Source organism: Paramormyrops kingsleyae, chromosome 11, assembly GCF_048594095.1.
Source record: "Paramormyrops kingsleyae isolate MSU_618 chromosome 11, PKINGS_0.4, whole genome shotgun sequence".
Classification (NCBI taxonomy): domain Eukaryota; kingdom Metazoa; phylum Chordata; class Actinopteri; order Osteoglossiformes; family Mormyridae; genus Paramormyrops; species Paramormyrops kingsleyae.
In genome coordinates, this window is record NC_132807.1 from 8161401 (window position 1) to 8174453 (window position 13053).

The 13053-nt window shown below is 47.5% G+C and overlaps 1 protein-coding gene across 1 annotated transcript in view; it reads right to left on the reverse strand.

Annotated features, from left to right (window-relative positions):
- prtga (protogenin homolog a (Gallus gallus)) overlaps positions 1-13053 on the reverse strand; it is a 32303-nt gene that overhangs the window by 15207 nt on the left and 4043 nt on the right. The window contains exons 3-8 of the mRNA XM_023813827.2: positions 5054-5198; positions 4680-4813; positions 4089-4385; positions 3752-3911; positions 3088-3335; positions 976-1140 (exon numbers count right to left, since the gene is read on the reverse strand). Coding sequence (XP_023669595.2) covers positions 976-1140; positions 3088-3335; positions 3752-3911; positions 4089-4385; positions 4680-4813; positions 5054-5198 — 1149 coding nt within the window. The remainder of the gene's footprint in view (positions 1-975; positions 1141-3087; positions 3336-3751; positions 3912-4088; positions 4386-4679; positions 4814-5053; positions 5199-13053) is intronic.

Genomic DNA, 13053 nt, shown 5'->3' on the forward strand with positions numbered 1-13053 from the left:
CAGGAAATGGCTCATGGACAACCAGGGATCAGTCGACACTTCCTGTTCAATTCATGTGGGCATTCTGCAGGAAGTGTGCTTTTTGCATTACTCTGCTTCTTCTATTATATGCTTCTCTCTTTGTAAAATTGTAAACACTTATCCCTTGAATTACCAGCCTGATTTGTTCCTCAAAATCTGTTTGGATGGTGAAAATCTGAATTTAGTAGATGTAAATATACACAACCATCAAGACACACGTTATTCTTGCAAAGAATGCCACAGAAACGTAGCAAAAGAGTGATGCAAGCTCTTCACAAAAAGTGTAAATAGGTGATTTGTCTTTATACGAAAAGTTACAATATTGCCAGAATCATAGCACATGTGATGTAAACTGCAAATAATTCTATAAAGTAAGGCAAACAATGAAACAACTCATTTTACACTGTGAAAAAAAAAATGATGTCATGTGAGGTGGTAGAGGCCAGAGGGATTGTGCTATTTTTTAAAGAAAAAGTCGAGATTACAAAGAAAGACATTCGGAAATGGACAAACTGGTCACTAACTCTTTAGGTTAATGTAGAAGAACATTTGCATACAGAACATTGGAAAATCAATGAGTGGGTGTATTAGATTACAGTAAGGTATAGACTGTTTTTTCCCTTAAGTAATTCTGTGCTGAATAACACGTGTTTAGGCATCTGGTACAAATTGCCACCAGCAAAATCAGTACTGACAGGAGAAAGTAGACTTGCAATCCCAAGGTGGGTGGGAGTATCGTGTGCCGTCAATCACCCACAGCTTTAGTCCAGCAATGATTGGATTACTTCCTCAGTTCCTATTGGGTTACAGCAGGCAGTGATTGACAGTTCCCTGCAAATCCCACCCACCGTGCGTTTCTCACGGCCGTTTCTCTTGACACTACAGATCAGCTTCAGGACCCCGAGGCTAGTCGAAGCCTGCGTGCCCCCCCTAGCCCCTAGAGTGGCCACTCACCATCCTCCAGGGTGTGCTGGATAATGTGGTCGGACATACGGCTGGCTCCCATCGGCATGTAGGCCACGATGTAAAAGGTGTAATTGTTCGCCGGCTCCAGGTCATCGATAATGTAGCGTGTCGTGTCGTTGCCAATGACGACCTGATATTCTTCATTGTTTAGGCCTGTTTGAGGGTGAAAGGGTGGATTGATTTTAAACACGATTTTAACAGTTTGTTCTCTTCACACCAATTGCACGTCTTAACGTTTTTGAATGATAGAACACAAAGAAACAATTGTGCTATCCAGCTATGTCTATATATCACAAAACTGAAGTTGCATAGCAAGAAATTTCTACATGGTAACATGCATCACTCTAAAACCACCCTGTAGCTCACCGTCTTTTTAGGTTTGAAGCAATTAAGCAGTAATGCTTCCTTTGTCCTTTAGTCGGCCATATTTTTTCTGAGGATAGTATAAAAACCAGGCCACCCCACCTGAGGCTAACAGAAGGAGCCCAAAGGCTTCCAGCAGCCACTAACGACAACCGGCACCATTTGAAAGGTGAGAGTCCTGGACCGGGTCCTTAAGAGGCACTCAGGTGCTACTATTCATCCCACCACTATAGAAAGAGCGCCGAGAGACACCGCACCTTGAGGACCCGGCCCTATCGAGGCTGTCATCTCCATCAGCCATGAATGCCGAGCATTTCCAGACTGCAGACTGAGTTTTGGGAAAAAATGCCTCAGCGCTACATATAATAAGTCGATTGTTTTCCAGTCTCCGGTTTAAGGTACTCGAACGGAGACCTTTCCTTGGCCAAAAGCATTCACACAAATTGTCAAGATCTGCATACATTTAATGTACAAAGGAAGGTCCTGACCGTTTTTCTTATAGCCAGCCGATGCCAATTAGAATATCAGCACAGAAGCTCGAGGATGGTCTTGCTGGAGCTGCCTTTTTAACAGCATAATTGTGGGGAACTATGTGCTTTTGAAGGGCAGGGAACCACGCTGGCGGAAAAAAATAATAATAGTAATAATAGCCGTCAACTTAATCAAACGTGCTCCGCCCATTCGAGAGCGCGATTTAATCAACAAGGCTGAAGGCACATTCCTCAGTTACACTTTCCCACATCGCTGAATGTGGCTGATAGCACTTTAATTGGTGCAGATTGGAAAGGTTACACAAAGGGGGCACTTACAGCCTGCATGCATCAAGCAGCAAGACCCGATTTCTGACCCAGTAAACAAGATCCTCAAGGGTAAACAGAAAGGGCCTTGTTCAGGGGCTGAATGGCTCCAGCGGCCCCCACACAGGCCAGGCAGGACGGGAAACAAAGGGCTGCCCCTCGGCCGCACTCACATTCCGGCAAACGCGTGGTGCTGGATTAGCACACTGCAGCTAATTAGGCAGCCGTTTCGTCAGAGAGCCTTTCACATTCGGCGACAGGCTCACGCCCCCCCCCCCCCCCCCCCAAATTCCCGGCTCTGCATGTCCTCAGACCAGCGAGCCTCCTATCATGGCCTTGGAAAGGCACACGCGCTACACCCAAATGAGTCGGCCTAGAAGCGAAACGTGACGGGGGCAGAACATTATAGAAGAAAAGGCTGGTTTGTTCTCCATTAATGCCAGTGAAGAGGCAGAAACATTTCTTGGCAGGTGTTTCTTTTACAAATCACCCTCACCCCCTTTTCATTACACTATAATGCTCGTAATTCAACTCCGGACCTCAACTGTAAAGTGTGTGAAACTCTCGCATTACTTAAATGCAAATCATACTTCACTCAATCAACATGACACGTGAAATAAATGCTTTGTGGCAGCAGAAGACAGCCTTTACTGGGGGAAACGAAGAAAAATAACTCTGGCACCATAGTCTCTGATCCAAATTCAGCCCTCCTGTTGGCTCCTGAAAATCCTAAAGGCACAACCTCCCGGCTCTCACTTCCGGTGGGATGGCCATTCTGATTCTTTGACCGTTGCCCAGCAACTACCTACAGTTATAGCCACAGGTAGCTGATCGTAGGGTTGCATGGTGGGTGAATGCCTCACTCCTGTAGGATGTTGGTTCGAATACCACATTTATTCTGTGCGTCCTTAAGCCGCTGTGTCATTTGCCCGCATCTCACCTTCTGCCTTCATGTAGTGCACGGAGTAGGCGATGACTTTGTCCGAGTTGTAGAGGGGCCTGTCCCAGGCCAGGAGGATAGCAGAGCTTGATACAGTCTCGGCGCGCACATTCCTGGGGGCACTGGGCCGGTCCTCGGACATGACCACGATCAGCCGGGCCATGGACAGGACCGAGCCCTGCTCATTCTCCGCCAGGCACTGATAGATCGCGTCGTCCTCTGGGATGATCTGATTGATTACCAGTTTGCTGGGCGATGGGGAAGAGAGGAAGCTCATATTCACCATCAGTGATCTCACAATCATCAAGGCACACCAATCTCTGACAGTCAAGGCAATAAGGGAGTCACTCGAGACTCCTACCGCAATGCAGAAACATTTTATAAATGTGACCGTGAGACAGAGAGGCTCCAGAAATCACACTCAGACCCTGAGGTCTGACACTAGATTGCTGTCCATCTTGTTTCCAATCCCGATATCTTAAGTGGTATTAACTATCCCATTGATATTGTTAAGTCCATTCCACTCCCCCATTCCTGTGTTGAGTGGATCTGCCTACAGCTTGCAATACAGTATCTATTTGTACTCAGCGGATACCCAACTTGATGCAGGTATGGCAGAAGAAGCCAATGCAGTGAGCATATGCGACGAGTGCAGAACACACACCTGTTGTACATCTTGATTCTCCCGTTGGAGTGCACCCTCTCTCCGTTCTTCAGCCAGGTGATGTGGGGCGGGGGAATGCCTTCTGCCTGGCAAACGAAGCGAGCAGTGCCCGCCCGGGGCCGAGTCAGGCTCTCCGGCCACTCCACCAGCGAGGGAGGGGCTGTGGGACATTCGGGGGTGACAGGTCAGTGTCAGCCTGACGTCGTCTTCGTCTTGAAGCACTTCTTGATCGTAATATTCCGAAACCTCACGTCGCAAGCGGATCTCATCAAAATGCGCAATTGCACCAGGAGACCTCAGGCTGAACTAGGCTGGACATGGCGTTCAGGAAACTCACCCAGGACAGTCAGGTTCGCCGCGGCAATGGTGTAGTTGCGTGTGCCAGGCGTGGTGGCCCTGCAGACGTAGACGCCGGCATGCTGCGGCTTGACGTCCGAGATGATCAGGTTGCCGTTCCCTAGCACCCGGGTGTTGTACACGTCGATGGGCTTGTGGTCCGCCCTGCTCCAAGAGACGAGGGGCTTGGGCCGACCAGTAGCCATGCATTCCAGGACGGCGTTCTGGTGGAGCGTTGCGGTGAGATTCTGAGGCCCTGCCATGATACGGGGCCGCTGCGGGGGCTGGAGAGCCGGAGCTGTGGAGAGAAGTATTGCGTTCAGACTTGGAACGCCTACGTGCCCCGCCCTCTTGCCTACGCGCCCCGCCCTCTCGCCTACGTGCCCCGCCCTCTTGCCTACGCGCCCCGCCCTCTCGCCTACGCGTCCGGCCCTCTCGCCAACGTGCCCGGCCCTCTCGCCAACGCGCCCCGCCCTCTCGCCTACGCGCCCCGCCCTCTCGCCTACGCGCCCCGCCCTCTCGCCTACGCGCCCGGCCCTCTCGCCAACGTGCCCTGCCCTCTCGCCATCCCCGCCAGTCAACACCAGGGTACCTGGGTTGACGATGAGTGCCGCTTCCGTGCTCCGCCGACGGCTGGCGATGTTGGTGGCCACACAGCGGTAGTTCCCAGCATCCCCCTGTTCCACCCCATGGATCTGCAGAACTCCGTTGGGCAAGGCAGTGATCCTAGACAGAAAGCCAAACACTCATTACATTACTCATCATCAGCCAACAGAGGCTCGGACAGAAACAAAGAAACTACTGAAAACACTGAAAACATAGCTGACTTTTAAATATTACATGAACTTTAATGCCTATGTCTACCTAGTTTTAGAGTAATATGTAAAAAAAAAATAAAAAATCTGGAGAAACTACTACAGTGAGTTTAATGCTGGCTATGCACATTTCAATAAAGCAGAAGTTTACCTTTGCGTGGACAGGGGTAAGGCCGCTCGATTGAACTCCCAGGTGATGATTGGTGGGGGACTGGCTGTAATCCGGCAGGTGAACCGGGCCACGGATCCCTCTGTCACCACCGTGGACGTGGGCTGGATCACAAATGGCGAGATACCTGGGGGGGAGGGGGCATTGCAGATGGGGGAGGGAACGGCTTAATGAGTCGGCTTAAAAACCCTGCCTTGTATCACATCAGCTCAACCCTTTGTCATTTTTTTGTGCAAAGTCTTTTTCCACAGCATTAGAAATCTCTGGACAAAGATTAACTTGAATGCACCAAGTCACCACTGCTGGCTTGATAACTTCTGGTCCGTTTTCAATACAGGCAAAACATTGGAATTCTATAAAACAATTTTTATGTGCATTCACTAGTTACTCTCTGATACAAACCAGATTATCAATATAACTGTTGTTAGCTGAACATGTTGAAGTTGACATTTAATTCAGTCACTTATCGACTAGAAGCAGGATTAAAAGCAGGCAATGAGAATCCTGCTACAGTAGATGTATAATGTCAGGCTGTATTTTAAAGTCTGGCATATACAACATACATAGTACGTTGCCAAAGAAGGTACGGTATTAACTGTATTATCCAAACAGTTCAAAGATCTTGTTGAGGGAGATGGCCTGCAGACGGTCAAACAGACCACTAAAGACACATCCAAGATCGTCCCAATATACAAATGTTTCCCAACACGGTTCTCAGGGACCCACGGGCGGTCCGCGTTTTGGTTCCCTACCGAGCCTGACTGGTTTCCAGGCTGGCATTGCTCATTTTTAACATAAACAACAACCTGGACAACCAAAAATACTGGCCCATGCGGCCCTATATTAGTGGAACCTTCCAGAAGCCAGCTTCTCCGCAGTTGATGACGGCCTCTTGCTTGACCGAGCACTGAACACAATGGAATGCCTGAAGTAAGCTCTAGGTACCATTGTGCTGGGTAAAGAAGTTCCCTTACTTAAGTGGTGGCTCTGACTGACAATGAGGACAGTGGCAGCCAATAGGGAACCTGCAGCTTTACATGACATTAGATAAACAGCTAAAAGGGGCAAACTGGACGTCTGCAACACACAGGCATCAACTCAAAAAGGTGGGATGTCTCTGGGGGCTGGGGCCGCTATCTAGGGGGAAGGCATTGTCACAGAGGTTGGAAGCTCCGTCCACTGGGCCGCGGGGGATGGGGGGGTCGTGTTTCAGGAGTTTGCACCCCCCACCGGAGGACAGCAGTAAAACGGGACCTGAGAGGGACCCATGCCCAGCAGCGCGGCCCTGTCAGCCTCCCGCCGGCATCCGCTCCTCACTGCTGAAATATGTATGGCCCCCCCAGCCCGTTTGTTTGCCTAAACTAAATCAGGCTCCCTCTCCCACCCCGAGCAGAGTGTGGGGGGCCCAGGTGGACGTGTCAGGGGAAGAAAGCCCGGCATGTCTGCACGTCGGGCCCATTAATTACGGTTTTAAATAACCGCGTCGAGAAGAGCAGGCTGCCGTGGTGTTTCACATGGAACGGCTTGCACACGCGCGCGCGCACACACACACGCACGCACGCACGCACACAACATGAAGCAGAGACGCCGCGGAGTGAAGGCCAAACATGACACACACACACACACACACACACCACGTGAAGCAGAGACGCTGCAGAGTGAAGGCCAAACATGACGCACACACACACACACACACACGCACGCGAGCGCAGTCCATGTGTTCATATCTTAACGGGGACGCTCCATTCATTTGTATGGGAATAACTTTAATCCCAGCTATTACAACCTTGCCGAGCCCTAACCAATAGCCAAACAAAATATGAGACAGTCACAGATTTTTATAGAACTTAGTTTCCCCTTGTAGGGACTGAAAAATGGTCCTGACAACATCAAAATAGCAGTTTTGCATCACATTGTGGGGATGTTTGGTCCCCACAATGTAATATAAACCTAACCCACACAAACAGAGAGAGAGAGCGAGAATCTACTGCAATAGCTTCAGGTCAATAATTTGTTAAAATAAGTCAATAGGCATGACACCCTTGGAGGAGTCCCGTAAATCATGCCTGGAAGGGGATGCTTCCAATCAATAAGTTTGGTTACTATATCTAAATGGGGAGAGGGCCAATCGAACCTGCGGGAGGCGCTGTGGGTCAAAGAGCACCACCTACAACTGCTGGGCCATTGCACTTGATGTCAAAGATTATTCCTAAGTCAAGAATTGTATCACAGGGTTTACGTTTAAACCCTGACCCTATTTTGTTTACTTCTACCACCGAAATCCCATTACAGCAGGGCCAAGACATCCGAGGGTCTCAGTTCAGAAGGATGCTGTCGTAGGCCACCCCGAGCGACCCCGCTCTTAAGAAATGCACTCCCATCTCCGCAATCACAACAGCTCCGCACTAAGAATGCAACCTGCCACCGGTGTTAGCCCCGCCCCCTTGTCCGGGACGCATGTTATCTCAGGAAAGAAAACGCTCACATTGTCCTGGGAAGAGGCCCCCGGTAAACAGGGTCAGATAAGGGACTGGGAAAATAAAGGGGGGGGGGGGTTAGATGACACAGATCACTCAAGGCAACGTGGTAACTAGGTCTCTGTGAACTGCACCTATTGCCCAAGCAGGCGTTTGGACGGGATTATGACGCATGTCGGTCCTGTACTCCTCCATCTTTGAATGCCTGGGCCACTGCTGAATTTACAGAGAGAAAATGACAGTGTCAGATTTTCGGACGATGAAGGAGCACAGGAATGCTGTTTGAGGGTAATGGGGGAGGTAAATGACAAAAACAAGGCCCACCGTTCTGTTGCCTGTGGGGCTTCCCATCAGCCCAAGCATGCTTGGAAAACCTTCAGCAACGATATAGAGATCCAAATGGATCAATTCTGGTTTGAAATAGAACAAACGCTATTTTGTTCCCAAGAATCTCTTGACTATAAGTGGATCCATGATCTGGTGTGATCAGGTGTTTAATTTGAAAAGGCAAATGTTGTGTTAATTCTGGCATTCTTATTTGCAATTGGGAGCAAATATCCAAGAGGAGAGCTTCCCAAGACACACTTAAAGCACATCAAGCCATCTGGCCCTTCCTTTGCGCTCACATTTCACCTCTGACCTCTGACCTCCTCTATCCTGTCCAGTGAGTCGAGCCGAGCCCAACAAAGCCACTCTTCCAATGGCCGGCTCTCCTGCTGGCTCCTAGCAAACTGCCAATCGATCCCGGGATAATGGATGGGAAATGTGAGGGGGTTCTCCCATTTACAATTCTCAGCCTATCGATGCCGGACACAAGCACCACATTGACCCTCACTGCCATTCAGATAATATCTCATTTTAATTTGTCACTAAATTCTGGTTTATCTGTGAATTCGGCTTAACTCCTACATGGTGCAGGTGTCTCAAAAGAAATTAATTCTTGCCATAAGAATTAATAGCTATAAATAATTAACACCTATAAACAAGAATCATGCATGCCGATTAACATTTTTTAATCATACTGCAGAACAGCTAATTCGATGCCCTGAAAGAGAGAATCAAGCCGATGGACAGTGATGAACCTGGGGCCTGATCATCATCATTACTGCCTGTCAGTGACAGAGACTGAAATGAGAGGAAATCAGCCTATTTTGTCAGTGGAGGTTCTGCAGTGGGATTGTAATGAATCCACACTGAGACTTACTGGTCTTTTCCCTCGGCAAACATGGCAGACGCGCCGAAGCTGGCGCAGTAAAAGCCAGGTCAGTGGTCTGGGTCAAACTCAGACAAAGGTTCCCTTAGAGTCCCTGCGGCCAGCTCAGCTCTGCTCCCCCAACCACCCTCTCCATCCCCCAACCACCCTCTCCATCACGCCATCCACCTCGCCCCATCTAGTTATTAGGTAGTTCTCTGCTTGTCCAAATCCCTAAACACAGAACCTCTAAAGATTCAAGCACAGAAGCTTCTGGAACCCTCACTGATACATGTTATTGTTATCTACCCTTTTTCTGGCAACACATTCTATTTTGCATTTTTGTATGAGCGTATTTTACCAGAAATTTGGTTTTAGCTCCTTTAAGTTTTTTCCCCCTTCTGAATTTGCTCCCTCTTGATCTGTCAAGATTAAAAAAATCCTAAAATCTGCAGTAAGAGAATCCTGCTCACGTTGTAAGCATCGGAGCTGGAATCTGGAGGCTGCTGCACCCGGAACTTCCAAACCCAGTAAAATATGCATAAGCTGGGAAGTCTGGCAACAAAATACTTAAGAGAAGAATTAAAGTAAGGAAAATTTAATTCTCCATGTCCATTTAGCATATGTGGCTTTTTTGTCAACTGGGCTAAAAGTGTAAATATGAAATAATTTTAGGAATTTTCACAAGGCTGGAATTCAGACTGTTTAGACAACAAAAACATGACAAGAGGTTTCACAGTTGTGCAAGCCAGCAGAAAGGTGGACACTTTTTATAACTCGGTACCGAATAAGCAGTTTGGAAAGATCTGTGATTATCCCATCAGATGGATATCTTTATAAATGAACGTTCTTTAGTTATGAGGAGAAAATGTTAACATTTCTGCATGTTGCACGGAGGGCAAACACAATCCGCTGCCGCCAGATAAACAAGCAGATAAGCCATCAATCAGCCACATTCCAGCAGACACTGGCGGGACCAGGATTCAGCTCAGAGTCCGGAAGCAGCTTGGGAATGCTCCACTTGTGTGGCGACTTTCTACCCCCTAGCCCAGTCAACGAGGATCAGGAGGCCTGGCTTCCTGGCTCATTGTCTGGGGTGGCCTGCCCAACAACTGACTGGATACAGCAGCTCCTAATCCTGCGGATGGCCAGAGCGGAATCCCTACACTGCATTACTGCTGGTACAGCCAATAACCCAAGAACAATGCGAGCTCACAGAGAGGAGGAAAGGCCACCTACAACTATGGATGCACACCTTAATTAGCATCTAGCAAAACTCCAAAAACTGCAAGACAGCGATTAAAGACTACTGCACAAAAAGACATAGGAAAAAAAAATTCTAAAATAGAAATGTAACAAGAAACCATGATTGACATCATTAATTCTGACTCCTCAGTGATTTTTAGGTCTGAACTGCAAAGCAGACCAGATAAGTGGTTAGCAGATGGATGGATTCACGTGTAAACTTATTACACTGCAGGACAAAGGCGAACAATTCAGGCATCAGCACCCTCTCTACCAAGAAGGCCAATTCACGAGCCTGAGAAACAAAGCTGAACTGAGAGTTCTCAAATAAGTTACTATGTCCCATGACCACAAGTGACAGAGGGCCTTCCTATGAGGGACCGAGCAGCAATCCAGACTGACGGGCTTAGAGTGCCGAGTCTCATCTCTTAGCAGCATTAAGTGATAATGAATCCTCCAGAGTGGGGGAGGGGGGCATGTCACATGCATTAGAACTGTGGCTCCACAAGGGCGTGTACTTCAGCTTCTTCTGGCCAACAACCAAAGGCCACTCAACAGGTAATGCTGAGGAATGCCTGCAGGCTGTAGGGAATAACACCGGTGCAATCAGAACCTTCATCACAGAGAAACTCCAGGGAACCACAGAATCGCCTAGCAGTGGCCTGTGTAGAAACAGGCAAATATTAATAAGAAATACCTGTGGTACCTGTCACTCTCAGTAAGAGTCCACAGTGACCATACATTCAAAGCAGGCTATTGAGGAGAAACTAACCCAAAGTCGCAGATCTCTGGCCCTGCTATGGAATAACAATCCCTCGTGGGACACTGGGTAACTTTGTTGCTTCTTATTAAAATACAAACACTGGGACCAAGACATCATTGCAGTAAGACTGTAACAGTTCACATATTCATCGTCCACCATTCCTTGCATCATTTTTGAGTCAGTATGCAGTATGTGCGAATAAGCGTCTCTTAGGTTTTGTTATCCAAGCACATCACCAGACATGCTGTTTTTGGTTTACAGCTGTACCTAACTGTGTTTCTGTTTTCAGTTTTAATAAGTAATTGGGGGGGAAAAAAAAATTCCGAAATATGAACCCAAAACCGAGGTTTGCAGCAAAGCATTAAATTTTGTCTGCAGTTACTTGCGTGCTGTGTAGCGTAATCATACCAGAATTAGGACACCAGGAGGGCTCTCTCAGATCCCACTGAACTTTCACCCACGTTCCACCCTCCCCCCGTTTAAGAAACGGCAGGCCGTGAAAATGAAAGCCGCCTGCCTGACTAATGACCACAGAAAAGCTCCACAGATCAATCAGTGGCCAGTCGTCCGCAGTGCCGCTGGCCTGTGAAGCCGGCGGCGGAGTTGGGCGGCCGGCAGCCAACTTGGCTGAGAGAGTCCATCCTTCAACACAACTTCCTGGGATGCACTTAATGAGCTGCATCTCAGGACCTGCAAAGTTAAACGATGCACCAAGGAGAACCGGCACAGCATGTTAAGGGTAGCAGGAATCATGTGCCAAGTTAACCAGTAAAATGAGATTCAACTGCATTGATCTGTAACGTCAGAATTGGTTATAATCGATTTCTGAGGGCAAAATCCTTCTTAAAGATATTGCTACTTCCAGGTTGTGCATTCTCGCATTTCTGTTCTGCAGGTAGACGTGCAAAGCAGCAGTGCTGGTGAATTTCTGAACTGTAAAATGGCAGGGGAAGGATCAGTAATATTCAGAAAGGAAGCATTACTCAATCTTTTGCCAAACAGGGAAACTCGCCCGTTTCTCTAACAGTTACGATAATCTTTGCACTGTGATGTATTAGGACAACACCCTTATTTTTTAGAGTAAGATTTTTTTCTTTTTCCTAGCCAGATCCTGAAGCAGCTACCTAGCTAGCTAAGTAAAAAGTAAAGTTAGTGTTAGAGATGCGTGATATGTTGTAATTAAGTTCCCATGGTCTTATGATTTTTTTTCTGTGAAGCTAAAAAATGGTTTGAATTTAGCTTATGATAATGAATCAATCAATTCGTGCTGGAAATCAAAGATTTCTGATGCATGGAATGTTTCCCTTAATAACTGTTCTAATCAAATTGCCTTGGTACCACAGATTTGTATCCCAAGTCCAACATTACTTGGTTCCATCAACTTAATTTAATACCAGTATATTCTGACTGGTACCTGTATTGTAAGCTACACTCATTACTGGGAAAAAGTTTGCAAACCAAGGGGTTCAGACATTTGACCCCTTCAAGGCAAATGCCATTGAGCTTTACTTCCAGGAGAGGGTCAAACACGAGAATCACACCATCAGAAGTATCACTGCAGGATTATGGGAAACATGTGGAAAACAGTGATGCTATCATATCAAAATAATTTCTCATGAACCTCTGGAAACATGACCAGAGTGGTGCAGCAGGAACACAGTAAACCCAGAGTGCCCATATCCAGCTGGGACCAGTGATCCCAGGCCAGCAAACATCTTCCAGGAATGGTATCCCCACCATCTGCCATCATACAGCTTATATCTCAGTTGACTCAACGTCCATCTCCCTATTTCTAATAAAATGCCTCTATAATTAAATCTGTAGTTATATGACAAAATGATGTGTCTGCTTTCATAGTGTCTTTGGCAGACATCCATAGCAGTACTGAATACTTGATTTCTGTCCATCTCCTATAAAGACATTTTCCCCACCTTTTAAGCAAATGTTACACCAATTTCTGGATACCCTGCCTGTTTACAAAGTCACCCAAGCACTCGTCCCAACAAGATTTTTAACTACCTAGCGAAGTAACTGTGTAGTGAGGTTGAGGGACACCACCCAGGCCTGGAGGTGAAGAACTTTGAGGGCAGATGCTACAAAAGGCCCCCAAATGCTGGACAATCAATCTTTCTGACGATGGACACAGCACACAAAGGCAGCAGAGGCCAAAGAAGTCACACCTACTGGTAACCCTTCTCCTGCCCTTCACTGGGTGCTCCAGTGCACTGCTCAGTACAAAGCACAAGACCTGGAATGGCACTGGAGCAGTATTTAAACTGATTATAAAGTGATACTCTAGTTACAA